The sequence below is a fragment of the Punica granatum genome, chromosome 2, assembly GCF_007655135.1.
Source record: "Punica granatum isolate Tunisia-2019 chromosome 2, ASM765513v2, whole genome shotgun sequence".
In the NCBI taxonomy this organism is placed as follows: domain Eukaryota; kingdom Viridiplantae; phylum Streptophyta; class Magnoliopsida; order Myrtales; family Lythraceae; genus Punica; species Punica granatum.
The window spans coordinates 27,471,380-27,499,040 of NC_045128.1; the positions used below are offsets into that span (position 1 = coordinate 27,471,380).

The 27,661-nt window shown below is 36.8% G+C and overlaps 1 protein-coding gene across 2 annotated transcripts; it reads right to left on the reverse strand.

Moving 5' to 3' along the window:
• Positions 1 to 1,813: 1,813 nt before the first annotated feature.
• LOC116194143 (RNA-dependent RNA polymerase 1-like) lies at positions 1,814 to 9,997 on the reverse strand. 2 transcript variants are annotated; one of them, XM_031522876.1, is made up of 5 exons: positions 9,811 to 9,997; positions 6,095 to 6,649; positions 3,798 to 5,707; positions 3,202 to 3,352; positions 1,814 to 2,844 (listed from the first exon to the last, which is right to left on the reverse strand). In XM_031522876.1, exons 2-5 carry the CDS (start codon positions 6,608 to 6,610, stop codon positions 2,011 to 2,013), a joined length of 3,411 nt encoding a protein of 1,136 aa, XP_031378736.1. In that variant the 5' UTR covers positions 6,611 to 6,649; positions 9,811 to 9,997; the 3' UTR covers positions 1,814 to 2,010. The 2 variants fall into 2 exon arrangements, with proteins under 2 accessions (XP_031378736.1, XP_031378737.1); XM_031522877.1 differs by lacking the exon at positions 6,095 to 6,649.
• Positions 9,998 to 27,661: the final 17,664 nt, after the last annotated feature.

A 27,661-nucleotide genomic window follows, 5' to 3' on the forward strand; every position in this document is an offset into this window, starting at 1 on the left:
GATGGTCTGTTCAGTGCTGGTAGGCCGACAGAAAAAGTGAACCGAAGTGAACAGGGATATTGGCCTGTCGATTTGCAGAAGAAACAAAAGAAAGGAAAGGAAAGGAATAAAGAAAGGAAAGAAAAAAGGCCGGGCGGGAAAAAATCCAAAAAGGGTTGACCCCTCTGTCGACACTTTTTCTCTGTTTTTTTTTAAAATTAATTATTCGTACGGGAGTTTTATGGTACGAAAAATCGATTTCTCATGATCCATCGACATTTTCGGAAAGGGAATTTCGAAATCGTGAAATTTGAGAAATAATCGACTTATTAGAATTTCAATTTGTGTCAATGGAGACCAAATCTCGATAAAATCGATACTGAACCTCTGACACGCGTCGATCGTAATTACTCGATTATCTCCGAAATTTCATCTTTAAAATTAAATATCCAAAAAATAATCTGAAAACATCATTGTGTTCAGAAATATTTCAGGATCAATATTATATGGAAAAATACATTTCAATCCCGAGCATTGACTCGAATTTCGAAAAATATCAAAATTGATACACGTAAGGCTTGAAATTCTTATATTCTCAACCGGGCATCCGAAAAATCATTCGGGGCCGCCGTTGTGTCTGAAAAAATTCAGGGATCGATATTGTGTAGAAAAATATTTTTCGACCTCGAGTTTTGTTCCGAATTTTGAAAATTGAAGTTGGTGCACGTGAAATCCAATAACGACCAATAGAAATTTTTTTTTTCCTGAAAATTGTAAAATTTGCATTAAATTAGGAAAATATCTCATTTTTAACAATCCTGAATGCTCGAGCAATCAATTAAAAATACTTTCCTTTGATGGATAACAAAAATGTCGATTTTGCCCCTCCTTAAAGTCGGTGAACCAAAATCGGGTGCTGACATCGGGCACTCTATGTTCTAATATTTCGATAACAAGGAAGGGCTAGGAGTCAAGTATTGGATGGGCGAACGCCCAAAAACCAACCAAAAAAAAGCAAGAAACATACTGATCAAGTGAATCATTAACTATGATCTTGTTTGAAGATAAAATAAAGTTGGACATTCAATGATTTTGAGAAAGGGGTGTATTGTAGTGGTTAACGCCTCGCTTGGTAATTTAGAGATTTCAGGTTTGTTTCTCATTGTGGGACTACTTTTATTTAGATTTTCTTTCCATTTCTTGTATTAGATTATCAACCTCCTCTTGTAACCCAAAACATTCAACGATTTTAATATTATATCTAAAAAGATTGGTTTGGAGCACGAAATAATGTCTTGTGCTTATTATTTAGCATAAATGATGAAATTATATCACAATATTGAGTGGTAAAGAATAATTAAAATTTAAAATTTCATGCCCTTATATCTCTCGTAGTTCATTCTTATTATTTAACAATTAAGGGCAATTCGTGAGATTTCCTCACAGATAACAATCACTCTCACAAAATATATTCTAACACAATAAACACTTGATCTTTTTCCTATTAAGTGGGTGATAATTCGTAGAGATTTCCTCACGAATGATAACCATGAGTAACACACACACGGGTAAGTGGCTAGTAACATTTTAAGTCTCCGCTAGAGCTATAGATCAATGCATGGTTACAAAGGAGGCTCAATGTCTATTATAATGAAAGATAAATCTAAATAACTAATAAATTGGCATGAATAGTCTCATTAAGTATCGAATTTACGATTTTCAGGTCAATAGGCGAGGACTAACGTCACTGCACTACACCTCTTCTGAGATAATTCCTTAAACTTTTACTGCTTATATTTTTCTTGCTTAAACTATAAAATACGAAACTCAAATATAATGATAAAATTCTATTGAACAGTCGATCCATGAAGATATACAAGCCTTAATATATAGTTTTGCCCATAAAGGGCCACAATCAGTACTTTCCATAGGGAAAGCTCATCTTGAAAGAGAATTACTAGCGGCAAACCTCACACATCAGTAACAACGTACAATAAATATAATACAAATCAAACCCGAGACGAGGCAATATCAAGACAAGCTGAGTTCACGAGTGAAGATATCTTCAAGAGACCGAGCAGACCTCCTCGTGTTGATCTTCTCCTTCTTGATATTGATCAGCCTATCATAGACACACCAAGGGAAGCTCAGGTAATGGTCCCGCTTCAGACCCTCGTTATAGGCCCCCCAGTAGCTTGGGTGATATGTGACATAGTACCAAGCCGATGCCTTTGCGTCCAAATTCTCATGTTCCAAACCGTCTGAACCTGTTGCCTTCTCATTGAACCATGTCATTGCTTCCTTCCTCAGGGCCTTCACAGCCATAGTGATCGACTCCAAGTCCTTCCTCTTACTGAATGACTTTGACAACTTCATGATGTTTCCACTAAGTATCTCCGCCTCAGTCCTGATCCCATAGTAGTCCATGATGTTGCCCAATTTGAAGTCGTAGTTGCCCTTGTAATAGAAAGCATCATCCACGTAATCCTCGAAGCCCTCAACTTCCATATCAGGATCATAGGACCAACTAGCATCTTCCTTCATGAAGGTCCGGAGGGAAGGGGAATCAGGAGCCATGTCTCTCACCTCTCGGAAAAGCTTCCCAATTACATTCTTGGATTCATAGGTGGACTTGTCGAGCTTCTCCATGAAGTCAGGATATTCTTTAGCATACAGATTGCGAGGGATCTCAGCAGGCACGCCTGTTTTGGGGAAATCAACGGCAACAGAGAATAGCCTTGCTAGTGCGATACACTTTGGGCATCTTGCCTTTGCACTGCTCTGGTCAGCAAACACAGTGTGAGCATTGGCTATTATTCCCAGGCTGTCATTGAGAAGGTAGTTCACGAAGTACTCTTCCACTTCCTGCTCAAGCAACAACCCGGACTACAAATAAGTAGAATGTTCATGATTGATTTTTGTGACTCCCAACAGTCAAAACTATAAATGATCACATACTATTCCCTGTTTTCTAATCTTGTACACCTCAGGATATGTAACAAAGTGCATTTACAATGATTTACAATCAGTTGATTAACTGAACCAAATCACAACATGCAAATTTATGACTCTACACCAATTACATGAATGATTCCATGAAGCTACGTCTAAGTGATATGCAGTATCATGTGACCAGAGGGCAAACTACCTATGGGATCAATTGTAACTATCTTCAAGAATGTCAGATGGAGGAGCTAATTAAATATAAAAAGTCAAGGGTACCTCAATCCGAACATCGTGGTCTAATTCAACTGTCGGCGCTGCTGTATAGTCCATAGGCTGATCTTGAACAGGCGGAATCAATTCGGAGTCCCAAGAGACAAAATAAATATCTCCATCCAGATCACTCCCAGAGCATTCATTTGGGTGAGGCCTGAACTCAAAATCCAGTTCAAAAGGCATAGTTGATTATCAACCCATTTCGTATATTGGCACAAGAAGCAAAGTATATGACCATCTCAGCAACTCTAACATATAATTTCCCAGCTAATAACTTTCAGCCCAGCATATCATCTAAATTGTCATAAAGCTCAACTTTTGGTCTCTACATCCAGTGAGGTTATCTGTTTCATGGTCAAAGAACAAAGAGTGGATTCTTTCTTTTGGCTGATCCAGAGACTTACATACTCAGAAAAAAGTATACAAGAAGATTACAAGAGGGACTGATAAAACAGAAATGTTAAACAGAGGCATAACGATCTCAAAGAGGGACTGATAATTTTGCAATGACTGAATAACTATAGGCTCCAAGTAGAAAGTCTGTTCCAACACATCATATACATAACATAAAAAAGAAAAGAGACATGCAACCAAAGTACCTCATTCCTTTCTGGGGGAAAACAACGCAATCCACCATATGGTGCAAAGCAGGTACATTCACAGCTCTGAGAACTCGGACATCACCAGGATGCAGGCAAGGGTTCTTTGCGACCACTACTTGTCCCTGGACGACAAAAGATTCATCTGATGCTGTTCCAGTGTGCATGTAGATATTATCCTGCAACTGTCCCAGTTTTCGACACGAAAACTGCACAAATACCTGTCCATACTCTAAGGTCTGGGTCTCGTCCAGGCAACCCATCATTGATCTCCCTTCAGGTATAAAAATCCTGGTCTTTGTCCTCAGGTCAAACAGCTTCGAAGCACGGAAAGTAAGAAGCATCATTGACAGGAATGGTTCCTCGTCCGGCTCATACCCACACACAAGCATCTGCTTGAGGACCTTAGTATTCTCACCAGGAGCCATGAGATCTAGAGCTTCCTGCGCCTTCAATGGATCTGTTAGAATGGAGTCTAACTGATCCACAGCTTCTCTCTGTTTTTGCTCAAAAACGCCATCGGGAACGCCAAGAGTTGAGAGGAGAGTGATGATCTGTCTGTTTAGAAAGCAGGGTTGGTACTTGCTCCATGCCAAGACATTCAGTTTCGTGTCTGAGGATTCATACTTTCTCATGCTCCTGCGCAGTGATAACTTCACGGGCAAGGTCGGGTCAATGGCCACAACACCTTTATATCCCCCGTATCGTATCTGAAACGCTGATGGAGTATAACCTTTAAAGCCGCATTTTTTTGCCACTTTCTTTGCAAAATCATCAGATATTTTCCCAATCCCATCAGAAAAAATATAGCGCTTGTTGCCACAAATAACCTCAATATCCGGAATTTCTTCAGTTTCATACCATTCCACAGAAAGAGTTTCAGTGGATGAGCTTAAGGATAGGCCTAGTCGTGCAGCATATTTTGCCACGTTCCTGATTTGATGGAACTTACCCAGGGATTCCCTAATAGTATCAGCTGTGCATCCATCTGTAGGAGCAAACATCCATGCAGAATTTTCACGCAGCTGACTGGAGGAGAAAGCAAGGAAATCAAACTTCTTATCACCTATGGTTATTCCATTCTGAAGGGTAGACAGAATTCTTGTAAAAATTTCTGTTCTCATACCACTGCCGGCCACAGAATCACGAGGAGATAAAACTGTGGGATGGATTTTTTCGAGATCTTCGTCCACGAAAGAGATCCGGAGGAAATTATCAGAATACTCAGAGTACCTCCGCAGAACTCGATTTGACAAATTAACTTCTGGACCGAAAAAGTACACTTTGCAAGGAGTTATCTGAACCCTGTGAACATACATCAGGCCCTCATCTAAAGATATCAAAGGCGACCGCATATGATGCTGCCGTATCAGATTCTTATTCTTCATGCACATCACGTACTGCTCCTCCAGCCACCTCTTCGGATGGTAACAACATTCTTTTAGATGACGCAGCTTCTCTAGAGCATATTCTATGAAAGTGATGTCAACTCTGCTCGGATCGACCAATCGATAGAAGGAGGAGTCAAGACAGGGTCCTGGCAGACACCCATTCTGTATCAACAGATTGATCTTGAATAGTATCTTGTAGGGAATATCAACATCTATGGGGGGGCCCACGATAGGGACTAGGTTGAAATCACGAGAGAAACTGGAGCCACTCTTCATAGCAAATATGCCTTTAATTTCCTTATAAGCAGCGAAATTCTCCTGAAAATCTGGGAGATTAGACGCATGAGAGATCTCCAGGCACATTGCTGAAGATTGCCCGATACAAGCAGACGGAGTAAAATCGATTGTTCTCACCCATTGGTCATCTGAACCATTCCTGAAATAGTTGTAAAAAAGACTCTCCAGTACATTCCTTGAAGGGTATGCATCTTTTCTGAAAATACGAGGAGCACCGAACAGCTGAAAATCATCAAACAAGAGAGGGTTACAACAGCATTTCCTGATCTCCATTAATATACATACCAGCCAAATACCATCTAAACGATCTAAAGTAAGAAATGTGTCTACTGGGCCAATGCCATTCCTAATCACAAACAAATGAAAAGCTACAATCATTTGTAAAGAAGTTGGCCAGAACCATAACATTACAAGAAATATAATGGGTTTTCTTCTCACAATGTCATGCATCACTACGCTTTATATGGCTCCACAAAATTAAAAAGCTGCAAAATTATTACACAATAGGTGATGAAAAGAGACTGTGCATGACCTACGGTAGCAACTGAGATTATTGCTCAGCAAATAAACAAAACTAAGAATAGTAACTATTCAAAACCATGAAAGAACCTGAATGAGCAGAAAAATTTTGCGACGGCGCCATCGTTGTCGATGAAGCTTAATTTGCCAGATGTTCTCATATGAAAGGTCAAGCTTATATTCCTCTTGATTATAGAGCAAAACAAAGTAGAATCTTCTCAATCCAACCCCAAAATCAACAGAAACATTCTGCTCTTTCCACAGGGTGGAGAAATTCTGCTCGGAAAGCTGATACCCAAAGTGCAACGTTACACCTTGTATACTATGTGACAGCATTCTCGGTTCGGGCACGATATCTCGGTCTGCCTCACTAGCAGTCAGATATGATTTTCCGTACCACAGTCGTCTACTGGCCAAACGGACTATTCTGTCAGCATCTTCAACTGTCATGAACTGCACGATTGCGTATAATCGACTGCTGCTTTTCTCTTGTCTGACTTTAATGGCACAAACCCTTCCCTTGCCTATTATATTTTCTAAAAATTCCTTAACTCTTTCTGCTGACGTAGAAGAAGGGAAGCCGTGTAAACGAATTGTCTTTTCCATAATTACTGTGCAGGCATATACTTGCACTTTGTTTGCACCCTACCAAGAAGAACCAAAACGAGATGATAGTCAACCTCCCTGTTACAGTAAACTAATTGTCTTTCCCATAATTACTGTGCAGGCATTTAATATGGATATGTTGATGAATGAATAGAATGGTCCATAATACACGCACACGCGTTGGATGTTTAATTATATGCACACATATATAGATATGATCAACTACCCAAAGAAAAAACTAATGTCCGTTGGTTTAAGCAGTCCGGTGCTTATTCCACTTAATGTATTATTTGTAAGATTGTCATTGGACTTATTCTTGATACATTATATAATGAATCAAAATTTAAATTTCATGGACAAAAAAAATTAGAGTTTAAACAATGATTTTCATCTCATACAAAAAGTATAAATAAAAATATGAAAATAAATTTAACCATTTTTCATTTAGATTAGATAATTGATAGATATACATAATAAGCATTACGTAACGAACTTCTTCTGTCAATGTTTACATTACATAATTATATACTGTTCTTTTTGTAGAAATTGAAGACTCGATGATTACAACGAAATTAGAAACGTCTTAAATTTTTCAACAATGTAAATTTTAAACAATAAAACTAAATAAAAATTTAATACATCAGATTCTTCATTATTACATTATTAATGTGAAATATATAAGTAAATATACTTGTATCGTAGCAATTCTAAGATACGAGTAAAAGAACTTAATACAATATCTATTTATAATTTTTTAAAGCATGAACGTCTATTATGAAAAGATACATCATTCGAGGCGTAGAAAATTCGGAAGGTCCTTATATGAAGTATTTCCTAAAAATTAAGAAGAAAATTTTAAAATCTTTGTAGAAAATAATATTAAATTTTAAAATTGATACTTTTAGAGCATATTAACTATATATTACTATATGTATCTATAGATGACATGTAAATTATATTAATTCTATTGTACTTTAATGATGGGAAGTCAATGACGATCAATAACGGTTAAGCATATGCCCAAATTCTTACATAGAAGACTCCCAACAAGCAACTCATAAAATAAATGTAAGGCTCTTAGTAAGAAACTTAAGCAAATAACATAAATGTTGGTTGTTATTAAATATATATTAAATAATTAATAAGTAAAATATTTAATATTTTAATATATATGTTTAAAATTTAAATCTTAGCGTGAAGCTTAAGCTCTAAAATTTTTTTCCATAAAATTTAAATTTAGATTCATGGTAATACAATTTAAGAGCATGTATAATGACAAACTTGTAAATAATTCATTAATGATAATAGATAGAAGACCTAATTTCAAGAGGGATTTAAATGAAACAAATAAAAAGGTTTAGGGAATGAAGAATAATTAAGAAAATAACACGTCTACTTTGGGAAATATATTTTGGGAAGATTATTGTGGAAATTAATTTCAAAAAGAAGACCATTTTGGTCGAAAGCTCTAATGAAAGAGCAGTAAAGTATATCAATGGCGACCTACGACCGAAAAAAATAAAGGGTGTATATGGCGATAACATTATGTTGGTCCTTCAAGTCCTGAGACAGGTATATTAAATTGATCCTTAGGCCCTGTTTGGTTTTAGGGTGTTATTTTATAATTACAATTCTAACTTAACTCTACCCACTATAAAACAAAATAACTCATACAAAGTCAAAGAGTGAGCCCCATTTATACTATTTTTTTCACAACAAAACAACATAACTCATACAAAGTCAAAGGGTGGGCCCCATTTATACCACTCTTTTTCAAAATCAAAATATGATTTTAAAATTCTACTATGAAACCAAACGCAACCTCAGTCTCAATTAACTACTAGGGATGTAGGCACGAAGTCCAACCAACGTGGAATTCTAGAATATTTTCCAAACATTCTTTTTTTTTTCTTTTGGTTCTTTTTGGGAAAAGTAATATTCATTTTTAATAATAGTAATAGAAAAAAGAATTTCACTATTTTCAGGATTAAAGGTTAACAGTTCTTAAAATTAAAGAGACTAAATCAATATAAGGAAAAAAATAAAAATGGAGAAACAATGGAACCATAAAATTGGCCGCTCACCCAAAGCCTGGTGGCTTGGTATCATAGAAAACAGGCCTGGCCATCAGTAGTGATGGGACACTAGCGACCCATCACATGACTTCTCTGCAATGGGGCAGCCGGGGTGCGTCAAAGCGCATCCCCTTGAGGCACCCCATACATGGAGGCTAATTCCAAGGCTGCCCCACCGATCACTACTTGAGTATCTCGTATTAGAGTCACACACGTTCGTAATTTCAGAAAACACCTTAACGGAAACTTGTCTCCATGTAGTTCTTCGTAAAGGTGAGAGGTACTCCTTACATACATGCAGATGCTACTCAATTGTCTCTCTGATTTTCTCTATTTTATTTTATTTTTTATTATTTTTTTTGGAGTGTTTGTTCATTATGCCCACTAATTCTTCGAGCAACAATGACAAGTTTATGCTTACATTTACCCCTTTCCGCAATAGAAAATGGTAGGCAAGTAAAATTTTGTTGAGTTTCCTTAAGTTGTAAGTTTTCAGCCAATGAACTTCCTTTCATGTCTGCAAAACTATATACCATTCCTCTGCTAACTTCTGCACAGCTCTGGCAAATTTGATCTCTTGTACATACATAATTGACAGGCACTGGTTTGAAGTTATACCACTTGAATCTACAAGATATAAATACTATCCGCTTAACAAATATGCAATTTCCATTTCAACCCAACCGATATTCGAAAAAAGGTAGTGACTATGGTGCTAGCTTATATCTTACTAATCTCCAAAACCAGCGCAAGTTTTAAAACAGATCCGCGTCTTTCATAATCACAAGGTATCAAAAGGAGAGAAGCTCAAACCGAAAAATTAAGCAAATTCTGGGTACATTTGGCATCAGCTGCAAAAATGATGCTTCATTTAAATGGAATGATAATGGGGAGAAATAGAATTATCAGTCCACAAGAATGCACCCTGCCGCTCTTAGTCCAATGTGATTGAACACAGTCGATCATCGAACTAAAGCATGATCATCTAACGCAGTCGCTACTGGTTCACAGTCAAAGAAGTGGCAACCATAGAGACTAAAGCATAAGGGTCAAGCCTCTTCATTCACTCTGTCAGTACTATATATATACAGTGACAGGCTAGGATTCCGAGTTAAAGAATATTACCAGCTCAAGAAGGGGAGCCCTCACCGGTGTACGGTGAAGCTCAGGAGGGGAGGATAATGCCGGTTACGAAGAGGAAGAGGCGGACTCCGAGTCAAGGATGAGTCCACTCTCTCGCTTGACTCGCTGCTTCTTCCAGCCTTCTAAGGAGAGACAGCATCTTAAACCGTTATCAAATGCTTCTCTCTGAGTCAACTTCCCAAGCAAGTTAATGAGCTTAGCTTCTCAGCGGCGTCTATTGATTATATTCTTTCTTGGAAGGGCAAAAGTCGGGATTCCCTCCCTGGGCCCCAGCCCTTCTGCCATGTGATCCATAAGTTTGTGATCCTCATCCATTGATCCTCATACTTTTAAATATTATGATTTGATCCTTGAATATTGAGAACATCCCGCAATGCCCCCAAATTGTTATAGCCTGTTATTTCAGAGAATATCCGGAAAAATTGATAACCTGAGCATCACACCATGTGGCAATTAGGATCCATAATCCTTGAAGTTCGAGAATGTTTTATTTTACCATATTTACACCGAAATTATGCAAATGTTCTCCCCATTTATGTAATTTAGTGATTCCAAACTTATATTTTTCATTTTATTTCACCATCTATGTAAATAGAACTAACTAGATGTACGACTTGGCTGAAAGCATGTCCAGTACAATTTCTATCGCTATTATCTCGTGGTTTATGGCAAGAATATAAGCTCGACAGACAAAAATAGAGATTTATAGGTCCCACCTTCTGGAGAGGCTAAACCTAGCTAGGTCTCCTATGTTGGGTTCTTTTTGGGTCTCATGTAAAACTTATGTCTTATCAGTTATACATAGTAGTGTCAACGGCCCGAATTAGTTTTTAAGGTATAAATTCGGACAGGACTTCACCATGTTTATACTGAAATTATACAAATATTCTCACTATCCATCTAACTAAGTGCTTTCAAACTTGTATTTTCCATTATTTCACCATTAAGATTAATAGGACCGAGTAGATATCCAATTTGGCCGAAAGCATGTTTAGATCAATTTCTATCGCTATCACCCTGTAATTTAGAGCAAGAATATATAACTTGAAACTGAAACCCAACATTTAGGGATCCCATCACAGCTGCTAAAGTCAGGTCTCTTGTGTTGTGTTCTTTTGTCGGGCTCACTTGAAAACTCTGCCATTTCAAATATATATAGTAGTGTCAACAGATGCAAGCTAGATTTCAGGGAGTAAACTCGAACAAATGAAATTGTATGGAGCAGGTCGATATAATAGCATCTTTATGGGGCAAATTACAATTACCCTTTTATAAATGTTCTGTCAATTACGATTATATCAGTATTACGCGTATTGGTGAGATCATCTTTCCCAATCATTCCAATTGTCTCTTTAGGGGAAAAAGTCAAGCAATTAAAAAAAATTGAGATTATCGACGTGAGTTGGTTCAAGCGGTTCGACGCGCTTGTTTCCCTTAAGTGAGATTTCAAGTTTGAGTAATGTAAGTGGAGAAAATCCACGTAGAGGGAGTTTTACTTCTCAGTAGGCTGACCTGAATCTACTAGATTAGTAAAGACCCAATTAATATCAAAATTCACACAAAAAATAATTGAGATTAAAAAAAGAAAACCCTCGGGAGTCCACCCATTCGAAAGAACTTCTTGAAACTATTCTATTTGTTTATAAAAAAAAAAGGAGGAAAAAAAAGTCTTTCTCAATCTCGCTTCGCAGACGTTATATTTACATTGAAGAAAAATCGAAATTGCTTATCAATAATGACTCCACCAAATAGAGAAAGCAGATTCACGTTCTCATTATAGCTTCTGGCAAAGAGGCGGAGCGAGGACGTCGTGATCGCCAAGCTCCGAGTCAAGGCTGAGTCCACTCTCTCGCTTGACTCGCCGCTTCTGCTTCTCTCTGGGTCAACTTCCCAATCTAGTCAATGAGCTCCTCGGCAGCCTCTTTGATTAATATTCTTTGTCGGGAGGACAAAAGTCGAGATTCCCTCCGGCGGCCCCCATGCACTTCTACTATGTGAGATCTCCAAGTTTGTGATCCTCATCTATTGATCCTCGTACTTCAATTTATTATGATTTGATCCTGAATATTGAGAACATCCCGCGATGCCCCCAAATCGTTAACGTGTTATGTTAAAAGAATTTCCTTAAAAATAGATAACATGAGCAATTAAGTGATTCAAAACTTATGTTTCCATTTATTTCACCATCTACATAAATAGAACTAATCAAATGTACGATTTCACTAAAAATATATCCACATCGATTTTTGTCGCTATTGTCTCGTGGTTTATCGCAAGAATATAAGCTCGAGAGACTGAAATAGATAATCATGGATCCCACCATAAAGGCTAAACCAAGTCTCTAGTGTTGTGTTCCTATGTGGAGCTGTGAAAACTTTTTTCATTTCAAATATAACAGTAGTGTCAACAGGCCCAACTATGTTTCAAGAAAGTAACTCGGACAGGACTTTTACCATGTTTATACCAAAATCATGAAGATATGCTCACTATCCATGTAATTAAGTGATCCATTATTTCACCACCTACATAAATAGAACAGACTAGATGTCCATTTCGACTAAAAGCTTGCTTAGATCAATTTCCATCTCTATGACGCACCTTGTTGTTTATCTCAAGACAATTAGCTCTTGGGACTTAAACTGAGATTTTTGGATCCCACAATCCATAGAGGCTAATCCTAGGTCTCTTGTGTTGTGTTCCTTGTGGGTGTCATGTAAAACTTCTATAAAATATAGATAATAGTGTCGATGGCCTGAGCTAGATTTCAAGGTATAAGCTCAGACAGGACTTGTATCATGTTAACACTAAACTACACAAATCTTTGCACTGTTCGGATAATTAAGTGATTCCAAACAAGGCCGACTAGATGTTCAATTTAGCTGAAAATTGGTTGAGATCAATTTTTGTTGCAATCTACTTGTAGTTTACAACAAGAACATAAGCGCATGAAACTCAAACAGAGAATCATAGATCCCATCATAGAGGCTAATTTCAGGTATCTTGTGTTGTGTTCCTATGTGGGGCTCAAGTAAAAGCTTCTGCCGTGTCAAATATAAATAGTAATGTCGACAGCCCAAGCTAGATTTCAGGGAGTGAACTCGAACAAATGAAGCTGGAGGGAGCAGGTTGATATAATATCATGTTTAGGGGGCAAATTACATTTTCCCTTTTACCTATGTTCTGTTAATTACGTTTACATAACGCTTATTGGTGAGATCTTTCCCAATCATTGTAACTAGCCACTTACCCGTGCATTGCACAGGGTTATTATCTATAAGGAAATCTCTCCGAATCATCGCCTACTTGATAGGAAAAAGGTAAGTGCTTATTTTGTTAACAAATATTTTATGACTTTTTCCTAAGATAATCTGCGATATCTTCGAAAATGTTAATATTAAGAATGAATCATCTAATTGATGAATAGGAGATCAAACAACGAATCCTCATTTGTCTTCACAAATTCCAAATCTAAATTTAGACATTACAATATCTTGTGATACTTGAAATAACAATTTTTCAAAAATATTACGTAATAAGTTTCATTTTTAAGTTTAAGCACAACTTCTCATTTATCTTTTTGTGTAAGTTATTTAAATAGAATATCAAATTAACATTATCATTAGAGTAGAAAATTTAAATGTGAATAGTTTTGAATATGAAAAACAATGATTAAGAGTTTTATAAAATAGTAAGGAGAGTTTTTAAAACTCAAAAATTATTAAATAATTACGTTTTCCCCCAGTAATCACCCATTTGATGAAAGTTGTGAAACTTTTAATGACGATAATAATAATAATAATAATAATAATAATAATAATAATAATAATAATGATAATGATAATGATAATGATAATGATAATGATAATGATAATGATAATAATATTATTATTTTGTCCCCACCAATTATTCAATTTGGTGAAAGCTATGAAAATATTTGATAATAATAATTATTATTATTATTTTTCTCTTCAGCAATTATTTATGTCCACATTTGATATTATAATGATAATAATAATAACAATAATAATATTATTATTATGAATATTTATGCCATTAAAATTATGTTACTCATAATAGGTACTACGTGCATATAATTAATTAATATGGACGATTACAAACGCTTGAGAAGGCATTATTTTGGCAAATTTCCGGTGATTGCTCCATTCTTCATACATTATATATAAATATAAAGATTTGGTGAATTCGTAAATTTTAGCGAATATAGTGAATTGCTAAATCCCGTTTGGTTTATTATAGATTTTGTCCCCAGCAATTTTCTCATTTCGTGCATTGGTAAATTTATTGAATGCAGAGAAAGTTATTATTAATTTTTTTATCCCCGTTGTTATTATCCCGTTAATATTGTTACTATTTATTAAAAAACAAAAAAAACTATTAATATTATTAATTTCGCTTAGAACATGATTCGTCAGATTCATGTTGGCATGTGTGTGTCATTTTTGTTATACTATTCATATATCAGTGAACGGATGCATGTATGTGATAAGCGTTGCTTGATGACGCTCAAAGTTAAATACATGTGTATCTGACATGGGGTATTTGGTTGAGTGACGTCACTTTCTATCCGAGACCAAAAGATAATAAGTTCGATGCTCATTAGCGAATCTAATGTACCCCAAATATTCTCTTAATTATCTATTTCTTTCTAAGTCTACACATCTCTTTTATTGCAAAATAGATACATATATCTCTACTATGAGAAAAACGGATAATTGAATGGTGAGCTCACTATTATGTTTTGACCTTCAATATACTAGCAGTTTTACCACGTGTTTTGCACGGTATTATTATTGATTGATAATGTAATCTGGTATATTCATCATCCGTCCTTCATATAGTAATTTTATATATTCAATAAATTTATCAACTTTTTTGAAAAATTTTATAGGAGTACATTTATCTTTTAATTTTTTGTTAACTTACTTTTTGAAAAAATTAGTTTATGTTGCTGGAATTAACTTTTAAATTTTTTTTATATATTTCAAATAGTAATTAGATTTTATCTCTGAATTTTTATTTTAAACTATAACTGTATTTATTATACTTATGTTTAAATTGTTACTTTACATGACTTATGTCATAATTAATTATGTAAAATTAGATATTTCTTGGAACATGAGGCTATACTTTACAAGAGTTTTGGAATTTGGTCACCGGGGTTCAGAGCTTATACTTGGAATTTGAATCTTGATCTGTTTGAAGGATGCTCGTCAGGTTTCGTTACTCTAAATTCATTTTACGTCTCGATATAATAGAGCATTTCTAGAGTTTAAGGCGTCAGTTCAAACTGGTAAAAATTTGTTTATTATTTTTATTAGATTTAACATAGTCTATTCTTGCATGCATACATTGTATGGTCTGGATCATGAAAGTGTGTTGATTGAGAACACCTGCATTTATTTCTAAATTTCTCTATAACATTTTGTCTTTTCATATCATTTGTTAATATTCTTATTTAATTATTGTATATAAGAAATAATGTTTCATTAAATCAATGCTTATTGTTCAAGGCTGTTAAAATACCTAAAAATTGATTAAAGATGTATTAAAATGATTTTCTCTCTACTATTTTTAATATTGTTAAGTATAATTGTTAGTAATTGTTACACAATTAATTATTTTATAATAAATATTTTAATTTTAAATATACTTATATATCGACATTTAAACAAAAAAATTCATTTTAATACTTGCATTCTTTAAGTTTTAATTTTAACTTAAATTTTTTCCAAAGAGTCAAGTGTACAATTTTTAAAAGAATCGGTCAATTCTGAAAAATACATTAAACTATTTTATATTAAATCAAATATAGATTGTTAGATAATAATTTTAGTGAACTACAATTATATTGAATATTAATTAGAATTATATTAACTTTTGTTAATTTTTATGGTTTAACTAGTTAGAAGGCCACATGCTATGCACGTGGAGCATATCTCTAATTTTTTACGAATTACACAGTTATGCAAGCGGAAGGACAATGCAACAAAAAAGCATATCCGAACCGATAATAATTATGAAATTTGCTACTCCAGAGATAAATTGACCTTTGAAAGTGAGCAAAGGGAAGGTTTCTTAGGCATATACATTTGCCCGCTTATGTTTTGATCATTGAACAATAAAGCCTTGTAAGTTTAAGAGATTAGTAAATTAGCTATTCTTTGAAAATAAATAATTAAGCGATATCGCATGTTTGAGTGAAAATTTTGCATTCCATTCAAGTATATAACTATATATCCGACGTTAGATATGGGCTTAAACATATATAAAAAAAAGAAGCTAAATACATTCAATGCATATTAAATTTTCTGACAGCTCCTCAGTGTAGACACAACAAATTTATCATATATATATCTATATATATATATCCAACAGATAATAAAATATTAGCAAAAAATATAGATAATAAAGTAAATAGTGACCAAATAAAATAGATCAATGAGAATGAAACGATCGAGTACAATTACAATATTATCGTATATATGAATATAAAATTGAAGAGCAGAACATTTTGTCAAGAGAAAATAAAACAAGTTATTCATAATAGAGTCTTCATATATCATAGCCATGTACAATAGTAGATCTTCCCTACTTAATCCTTTTTAGCTAATTTCCACTATTTAATTCATAGCATGTAGTTGTTTGAAATACCGACCCATATAAGGAAAAATTATGTAATATATAATATATAGAAATGTGTAACTTTTCAGCAAAAAAATATAGAAATATATAACCATAGTGCAATCACAACATAGAACAACATAGAAGTAAAAGGAGCAATGTTAAACCTTAATAGCATAGGTTTCTATTCAGCCAATATAATTCAGTAGAAATATATGGAGACATGAGATTATGGGAGCAGAGTTTATGGAAAAATCTAGTTAGATAGTTCAAAAACCCCATTTTCAAAAAACATGATAATTTTTTAGATAAAACGCGAAGATTCTTCAGATATCATGATCACATATCACGAATGATAGGGAAAGAATACTTACAACGACAATAAAAAATCGTTTATGCATCATACCAACTAGCACTTGTAATGTAAAGAAGAAAAGGAAAAGTATATAAAACAATATTAAAGAAATCAATATCAGTGTCAAAGTCAGAATTTTTCGGCATGTGCTTCACAAAATCCGGCTAGATGATACAGGTTTCTACACTACATGTTGAGATACAGTCAAGTATAAACTAAATCAAATAGAAGTAATCCAAAAGTTTGGATAGATGGCTTATGGTGGCAACTTGGATGCTGAAGAGCCGAGTGTCTTTTGTAGATGTTGAATGCTGAAAATGATTGAACTTGGGGATATTCATCCAATACATAGAGGTCTGCTCCATACATGTAGAAATAATTAATAAGTTTGCCATGGCAACCCTTTGGTTTTTTTTTTTTTTTTTTGCTGCTGCAAATACCTAATAAGGCCATATCGGGCTAATGTACATTCCTTTCGCTGGACCTTCGGAACAGAATGATCCATACCTCTCCTTAATTAACATCTATATAAATACCAAAGAAAAATAATAAAATTGCAAGCAAAACAATACAGAGCTAGCAAAAAGTTACAAATGGAGGCCCTTATCTGCTTCTATATTTATATATATATATATATATTAATGAACTTAAAAAGCAGCTCAAAATCCCAAAAAAGGGGATGTAAACAGCAGGAAAGTAATTTTAAGAATATGATGTTAAACAAAAAGACCAGAACAATAACCTGAAGGACAATCAAAGTCACAGTCATCCTTCTCTTTATGCCACTAAGTAGGAAGTTCAAATGAGCGAAATGAGAAATGGGTCCTCCAATAGGCAAGCGATATCACAAGCAAAAATTTGATACAGTGGGGAAGAAGATGCTGCAATGATTCAGTATCCGATTCAGAGAGAGAGACGCACAATAGAGTGAAAGGGAGGCGTACAACGGTTAAGCAACAGTCATCTGAAAGAGCACAAGTGAGGAGGGGGCAATTCGACGATTAGACTGAGACGGTGAGACCATGCGCGAAAGGATCCGCCAGGGCGAGAATATAATATGATGATATTCGGGGGAGTGAGCTGTGCAGCCGGACCAAGGAGGCCGTCAGCTCTGCACTGTGAAGGCTGAGCAGAGGGGCATAAGCGGTTGCACTCTCCGCCTCCGAGCAAAGGGGTAAGGATTGGCCGGTTATGGCTGAAAAATGGCAGGCATTTGTGCTCATGAAAAGAGACGGTTATTGGGAAAGGGTCATACGAACACTGAAAAAATCTTGGAGAAGCGAAATGTTCCGTACAAAAGCCACCACCGTGAAAACACACTATATGAGTATTGCATTTTTTATATAGGGTATAGATTAATGTAATTGTTTAATAAATGTCAACTATACAATTAATGTCCTGGTGTCAACACCTGTTTTGGTCCCTAGCTCTTGAGGCCATCAAAGGGTTCCTAGCTATGACCTTGCAGAACTGACAGAAATCAACTGGCAAATCCCGGATCACTTTTTATAGTCAGGTCAATAAGGTCAATTAGATGACCCTGGAGAATAACCATGCAGAAAGTCCCAGAAATCCCCCATAGATCTCGGAGGGCAACCAGGGAGTCCGAACGACGCGCGATCTCAGAACTAGCATAAGCCGACTCCAGCAATGTTATTCATGGCCGGCTCACCGTAAGTCATCCCCACCTTATTGATGCACAAAGAATATTCTGCCATGACGTCCAAACCACGTGCCTAATTGGCAACTTAGGTTTTCTAATGAATAGGTCCAGTAAGTCCTAGTGACCCCAAGGACCAGGGAGGACATTTTAAGATCAGACTGCATAAATGATTTAGGCTCCCTAACCAGCTCCGAAAGAGTTCCAAATGTGACCCAGCAAACCTTCGGGGTCTGATTTCAACAAACGGAGAACACTGTGAGTTCCGGATACCTTAGGACATTTACGAAACTACTAGAAAGATCCGACTGCGAGGCCTCTGGTCTTCTTCTAATTGCCATTTTAGTAGAGGTCGCGAAGTCAACTGTTTCGCCCCTACAACAAAGCATATCAAAACGATCGGCATAGAACACTGACACGTGGGAAGTCCAGAGATACAGTTAACTTCTCTCAGATCACCCGAATCAATCAAGAGCGACTCCCAAGCCTCCGAACCTTCGGTTTATCGGGATAAGTAAAACACGTTGATATTGGGCTCAATGAAATCCTCTCCTCGTCGACATCGACAATGCGCCATCCATTTGAGTCACAAAAATCGAATGCGCAGCCGACCGAGACTCGAGCCTCCTCAACTCCCAAGCTCACTCATGGAGCCCACAACTCAAGCCAGTGGTCGGCCCCTCTCTCACCTTGTCTTCTTCTTCTTTTCCTCAATTCATGGACTCTTGTTCCATATCTTGGTCACCAAAGGACCATCTCACATCTATCCCATCTCACATCTATCACATCTCCTCGTCTCCATAATATGTGGATCTAGTTCCCTTCCTCCCCCTCTCAATCTCGACAACCCTACTCTTCTCCTCTCTTCATTCTTTTCATTTTTATTTTCAAAATCACAATACAAGAAGAGAAGGGAAGGAAGGAAGCAAGGACTCTCGAAAATCTACTTTCTCTCTAAACTCTCAACTCCCTCGTTTGCTCTCAAATCTCAAGCTCCCTCCATCCCTCAAGCATCCAAGCATTTGGTTGCCTCTCCTCAAGGCCGAGATCCCCCACGCCGCAACAACCCAATCCTCCTCCTCTACTACTAGGCGAGTCGTGCCTACCACCACGAAAGGGCCACCCGCGGCTCTCATTCTCCCCCATGACAAGGAGGTTGCGGGCTGAGAGCCATTGCAACCTTCTCAGAGGTTCGGAGTTAGCCGACTCTCTCCCCGACACCCGACAAGCCTTCTCGGTTTACTGTGTGCACCAACTATTCCGATCATTAAATGACTACTTCGATGGCCTCCTTCCCTCTCTCCTTTACCTTTCCTTGCAGGTCATAGGGCCCCAAAACCAACGCTTGCACCCGTGAGGCTCGACGAACCTAACCACCACCCGAAAGCCTTCTCGACTCCACTGTTCTGTTCAGTTTTGTCCTGACCAATCCTTGTACCACCCGCCTACTCCGAGCGCTCAACTACCTCACCTAGAGAAGGTATAACACCCCTCGACTTAGAGAAATTTGGACTTTTTATTTACAAGTACTTATGGGGTGATAAGGCGGACCCAATTCGACATAACTTTCATATTCTAAGTTTTATATCTGTTTGCGTGTAAATATCAATTTAGTGTGTGTGTGTGTTTACTGTTGGACTGTTGAATGCTTGTTTTAGACTCATTTCTCACGTTTTTCCTTAGATCTCGGGTATGGCCTTAATAAATTTGAATATCAATGGACTTCAAAACGAGTTGAAATTTTTACCACATTCTTGATGTTGTTTTAGGGCCCCACACAAAAATTTTCAGATTTTTCTGGGCACTGGATCTTCAGATAAAAAATGTTTACCAGTCCTTATGGTGTTTCGATATGATTTTGATAATTTTTGTGAACCATCTAACATCAAAACGAGCTGAAATTTTTACCACAAGTTTCTAATGTTATTTTACGGCCCTACACAAAATTTCATATTTTTGTAGATGCTGTATCTTTAGATAAAAAAATGTATACCCGTCTTTTCGGTGTTTTCGGTTTGATTTTGATAGCTTTCGTGAACCATCTAACTTCAAAACGAGCTGAAATTTTTACCGCATGTCCTTGATATTATTTTAAGGCCCTACACAAAATTTCACATTTTTCTGGGTGCTGCAACTCCGAATAAAAATGTTTACCGAACTTTTTATCTATATAACAGATTAGATCAAACGTGATTTTAGGTGCTTTCACACCTCAAAACCGACTAAAAACAACACCAATGGTCTTAAAACTTGTTTTTCAGTCCAAAAAACTCATTTTCGCTATTTCCTAACTTATTTATCAAAAATTACAAATTAGTCCTTGAATTCTCAAATATTATGAATTGGTCCCCAATATTTCCCGAGCAAGGATTCGGCCTCATCACACATGGGATGTCCCCACGAATGTTACCTGGCCAATAGCTATGGGTTTTGGGACACTCCAATAATTTTTTTTCTAGATTTTCACAAATCATCCCCATGTTTAAATTGATTCTTTTGAGAAAAAACCCAAAACACCAAACTTGCTTTGATGGAGACATTTGCACGCGATTCATTTTTAATAATTAAAACGGATGGGGATTATGATTCAAATCAAACGGTTCACCAATAACTAACTCAACGATTCAAAGCCCATAAATCCAAAAGCATTCGGCGATTCACTTAAATTAATTAATTCCACACATGTAGTAAACGAGACAAGTCACTTGAGTAATTAACTCACTCAAATTTTAAATAAATCGCATGGACCGACTATTAATCTGTAATCGAGTCGACAAACCACGAACTGATAATCATGCCCTTTTCAAAAACCACAATTTTTAACAAACCATTAAGACACGTGGTCCCTGTAGCATGGACATTTAGGAAGGATTCGCACGTCCCGACTCAATACTAGGCCCGATTTGAGGCGACTCTAGTCGGGACATGGGAGTTCTCCTTGGACTACTTCCTGGCAGATCGATCGGTCTCTCGGCTCGCTCAAAGTCTACATGACCCTGGAGGATTCAGGAAACTGGTTGACATCAGCTACCGACCTCAGTGGTCCGAATCACACAGTTTTGATCCCGTTTCAAAACTAATTTTCTGGTACAAGGGTACAATAATCGTTTCTTGGTTTACTGACAACCTTAGAGTCAAAGTGATCGAAACACACCGAGCCATGGGGAGAGATGGGCAGCCTGTGCGGGTGCAGCTCTCATATGGATAGCTCTCTTTATTCGACTAATGTATTTCGATCATTCTAACATGGACCAGGGCGCTCAGGAGTGTGGATTAGAGACGCTAGTGGGGAAACCTGTAAAAGGTTGTTCGATCTTTCATACAACATGAGCAAAGACCTTGACACCCTGTGGTGTTTTTGTTTTCCTCACCTCTTAAGTCAATGCATTAGATCGGATTTTGTCTGTCATAAAACACTAAAAAACGAACTAATCACATATCAAATACAATTAAATACACGGGAACGGGTGAGCCAGACCCTAGGCTTAGGCTTCTAGTAAAAGTCAAGCTCTATCATAATCGGTTAATCTATCAATGTCGTTTATCAGATAAATTTAAAACGAATTTACACGTTATCGTACTCGAGGAAGGGACTTCGTGTCCTTCGAGTTGTCTTTAAACAAAAAACCGAATGCAACATTCCCTTCGGGGAGGCCCATGGTTGGTTCTTAATTGTATGTGCCCAAATGAGGCTCCCATGTTTAGAATAGAGACTTGTATGCCAAGTAATCGAGAATCAGAACCTGATAATTACGTAAATTTGACAAATAACTCACCAATTGTCTATTTTATTATGTTTTTATTTGGATCGAGTCTGAACCCACAGGACATTATCAACACGTGGTCCAACACCTTCAATCATCGATCATGGGGTCTAACGCCCTCACACACTGAGTACGCGCAACCTGAGCGCGACATGGGATCTAACTTTGAGTCACCATTTCAACCCGAGTAGCATCCAACTAGATGATGACTCGGGTCATGGCGCACAAAACGAGGTTAGACAACCACCCCAAAGCTCGGCTAATCCAGTGAAAATCTTGAGGACCGTTCGGCCCTCTTGGGACTTGTTGGTTTGGTCCGACCTAAACCCCGTTTCTCATGAGCCCTCGTTGCATTTATTTCCATTCTCGTCTTTCAAACTCTCGGTGAGCATGAGCGAAATATTGGCCGAACGTGAACCGACTGTGATCCGCTTGATTACTTGTATTTTTTTGAGAGTACAGTGCGAGAAATTTATCTGTATATTTATTCATGTAATAATCCCGGTTAGCAAGCAAACGGTCTAAGTGTTGAACCGGTCGAATCGACCTAAGTCCTTTAAGGATGAGTAAGCTTTACGTCTCTTGGTTTTGGCCCGAGTGGAGAACCAGTCATCATGGCCTGGCGAACAGTGACGCAAGGAAGGCGGGTTAAACCCTCGACACAAGGGTTACCCCTATCTCAGACTTTTAGTCCGAATCAATCGCTTCTCAACGAATTTACAGTGTCAAACCGAGCAAGACAAGCAAAACCTAATCAACACGATAAACAAATTAAAAATGACAAACCTTAGGCAAAGTAGAGCACCGATAGGACGTGTGGGATATAGGCTCATACGTAATAGAACCTCCGAACTCGGAACTCCTAGTTCCGAAAAACCATAGAGGCCTTAGTAAATTAGGTGTATTTCCTCCCCTCTAGACCCAGCAACTCACCAGCCCTCGACTTTCGGGTCGTAAACAGGTAGTAACGACTCATTCTCCCGCGCATATGTTTGTGTTCCACGGGAAGGTGGATACTCTCAAGTCTCGCGATCTTTCTCCGCACACATGCGGGCCGCGATGAGATGAAATTTAGGTCCGCACTCTTGGGGTACTTGAAGCTTCCTTGTTGGTCAAGCTATGTTCTTAGGGAAATAAGAAGTCACGCAAGATAGAGTTGAGAGTTGGAGATTTGAGGTATGTCATAAATGCTCATTCTCCATTTGGCAATTATATATTATATATAGACTAGCGCGGGATACTTGAAACTAAAACCATAAGTTATTTCCAACAACTAATCAATACGTAAGCTGCCTATATATATATATATATATATTGAATTATAGAAACTCTAATATGTCATTTATATAAAGGAAGACTGTTAGCCTAACGATCATAATATCATGCACGAATATATCCTACTCAATTTTAGTATTCTTTGCAATATATTGTATAATCTCATGATGATATGTATTGAGCAACTGGTTCATATCATCCACATGCTTTCAATATATGCATAACATTAGATAAAATATTAACATAAGTAGAAATAGTCTCACCACGATAACTAAGCAACCCAATTTACACCATCCATAAAACTCCAAATATATGCACAAGATTGCATTAAAAATTATATAGGTTGAAAAAAAAACTAGATATTTCATTTCAAAAGAGAAAAAATTCAAGAGGTCATGAGTGATGTTACGCTATCCGAATATAGGTTTTTATAGGCATAGTATGTTAGAAAAATGAAGCATCTACCACATACATTCTATTATGCGAATATGAATTGAATATGGACAATAAACGAATAGTAACATGTATACAAAGTATCCACTGATCTTTTTATTAGATATTTAATTTTTCGAGCAGGCTAAGAGATGATTAACCAAGAGATGAATGTTTGTAAAATTGACGTCTCATAAGTGCTTTTCAACTTTTATATATTATAATATATTTAGACATACTTCATTATTCCTTAATTAGCTCTTTTAGTATACTAGTCATTTAATCCGCGCATTGCTTTGACTTTTTTGTGGTTTTTATTATATGTTGATATTTTTGTATTTACGATTTTTATAATAACATAAAACTTGAAATAAATAATCTTTGCACTTTTCGACTTTTATATATTACAATATATTTGGACACACTTCATTATTCCTTACTTAGCTCTTTTAGTGTACTAGTCATTTAATCCACACATTGCTTCGACTTTTTTGTGGTTTTTATTATATGTTGATATTTTTGTATTTACGAATTTTATAATAACATAAAACTTGAAATAAATAATCTCCGCACTTTTCGACTTTTATATATTACAATATATTTGGCCACTTCATTATTCCTTACTTAGCTCTTTTAGTGTACTAGTCATTTAATCCACGCGTTGCTTCGACTTTTTTGTGGTTTTTATTATATGTTGATATTTTTGTATTTACGAATTTTATAATAACATAAAACTTGAAATAAATAATCTCCTAAAAAATATCTGATATATAAATACATTGTGAAAATTCGAAAATTCGAAAATTATTATCTTCTTGTCTCCCCAACTTTCTCCTCCTCTCGTGAGACATACAAGAAAACAAGAAGAAAACGAGAGAAATACAATACAAGTAGCAATATACAAGTACCATCATCGATCTTAATACTAATAAGTCCATTTCAACATCAATATTCGCTAATCTCATTTCACTATTGACACAAAATATAATCAAGAATAACCTAGGAGAAAGTAAACACCAAAGAACTTTCTTTACATCACATACATGATCTAGATGAGCTTCTTCACTCACATGTCAGATCTGATCGGAGCTTGAAATCACACTAACTTGATCCTAAGACGCCCGGAATGGGAAAAAATGCGAGACAAAGGAATCCTATAGCATCTAGGCATAAGAGCGATTCATTCCATGACTTGAAAATGACCAAAAACGAGCCTCTATGGCCATTAACAAAGGCTGATCAGCATGCTAGAATTCTTCATATCGACTTTGGAGAGGTAGAAAAGCCAAGAAACGTAAGTAAAGGAAGTCCTAAACCACATAGCTATGAAAGCCACCAAATTATCATATGTAGATCACCGCAACAAGCAAACAAGACCGCTAATTAAACCACGCATTTACACATATCATCAACCCTTCAAGATCATGCCAAAACCATCCCAAATCATACATGAATCATCACGCATCTCACCCACTAATTCAAACTCGAATTCAAGCCATGAAAACTGAGCGAAACATATCCAAACAAATCAAATAACCATATTACTTCTCAGCCACTAATTCACGAGCTGTTTCCAGGAGGAAGGGGATCACCTAGCCCTCTTTATTGAGTGATGTCGAGCTGCCGAACGGACAACACAAGGAAACGGCTTTGGTGGCTTGTCAACGGGGACTGGACTGCAAATGGAAATAAAAGGAAAGCACAATAGGAAAAGTCAAAGACACGCACACAGAGAGAAAACGCCGAGCAAGAGAACAAGAGTGGAAAGGGAAATGGGGACTTGGCTCGTGATTTTGTCGTGGCTGCAATTGGGAAAGCTCAAAGAGAAGCTGTAACTGTTCGGCTAGTCGAGAGGAAAAGGATGGGGAAGGTGGCATGCAGGTCAGGGCTGAGGAGAAGGGCTCGAGGATTGCTGGTCTGTGAACTCTGAGCCGGCTAGGGAAGGGAAGGGAAGGAAGAATGGTTGGACGGGGTCTTGAGCTGAGGTGAGGAAAAAGACACCAGCTGAGGGAGAGAGAGAGGTCGAGCTGTGGGGTTGGTCTCTAAAAGCCCGAGCTGAAGAGGGGTGTCCGTGAAAAAGACAGGTGAGTGAGTGGTGTCAGCTGAGGGGAAAAGAAATCGAGTTGAGGGTGAGAGCCGAGAGGAGTCCAGCTGAGGATTTCTTTTCTTCTTCTTTTTACGTCCAAAAGGGCTCAACTCCGGGACGGATCTTTTTGCTGGCCGAGAGATTAGTGAGCTGAGCCAGTGGTTCCAGAGTGAGAGGGGAGCTGTCAGCAGCTGAGAGTCGTGAGGGAGAGTTCCGATGGTCTGTTCCCTGCAGACCAGAGCTGAGAGGGACAGGTCCTGGTCCGTCTGAGCTGAGAGGAAGAAGAAGAAAAGGAGAGGTTCGTCAGAGGTGTGAGCTGGTAGGCAGACAGAAAAAATGAACCGAAGTGAACAGAGAAGAAATAAGGGATATTGGCCTGTCGATTTGCAGAAGAAAGAAAAAGAAAGCAAGCTCGGGCAGGGAAGCAGGAAGGGAGAGCAGGGGAAGAAAAGGATACGGAAAGGAATAAAGAAAGGAAAGAAAAAGGGCAGGGCGGGAAAAAACCCAAAAAGGGTTGATCCCTCTGTCGAAACTTTTTCTCTGTTTTTTTTTTAAATTAATAATTCGTACGGGAGTTTTTTGGTACGAAAAATCGATTTCTCAGAATCCATCGACATTTTCGGAACGGGAATTTCGAATTTGTGAAATTTGAGAAATAATCGACTTTATGAGAATTTCAATTTGTGTCAATGGACACCAAATCTTGATAAAATCGATACTGAATCTCTGACACGCGTCAATTGTAATTACTCGATTATCAACGAAATTTCATCTTTAAAATTAGATATCCGAAAAATAATCTGAAAACATCATTGTCCTCAGAAATATTGCAGGATCAAGATTATATGGAAACATACATTTCAATCCCGAGCATTGACTCGAATTTCGAAAAATATCAAAATTAATATACGTAAAGCTTGAAATTCTTATCTTATCAACCGGGCATCCGAAAAATCATTCGGGGCCGCCGTTGTGTTTGAAAAAAAATCAGGAATTGATATTGTATAGAAAAATATTTTTCAACCTCGAGTTTTGTTCCAGATTTTGAAAATTGAAGTTAGTGCACGTGAAATTCAAAAACGACCCGTAGAAATTTTTTTTCCTAAAAATTGTAAAATTTGCGTTAAATTAGGAAAATGTCCCATTTTCAAAAATCGTGAATGCTCAAGAAATCAATTGAAAATACTTTTCTCTGATGGATAACAGAAATGACGATTTTGTCCCTCCTTAAAGACGGTGAACCAAAACAAAATGTTGACATCAGGCACTCTATGTTCTAATATTTCGGTAACAAGGAAGGGCTAGGAGTCTAGTATTGGATGGGCGAACCCCCAAAAACTAACCAAAAAAAGCAAGAAACATACTGATAAAGTGAAGCATTAACTATGATCTTGTTTGAAGATAAAATAAAGTTGGACATTCAATGATTTTGAGAAAGGGGTGTATTGTAATGGTTAACGCCTCACCTGGTAATTTAGAGATTTTAGGTTTGTTTCTCATCGTGGAGCTACCTTTATTTAGATTTGCTTTTCATTTCTTGTACTAGGTCATCAACCTTCTCTTGTAACCCAAAACATTCAACGATGTTAATATTATATCTAAAAAGATTGGTTTGGAGC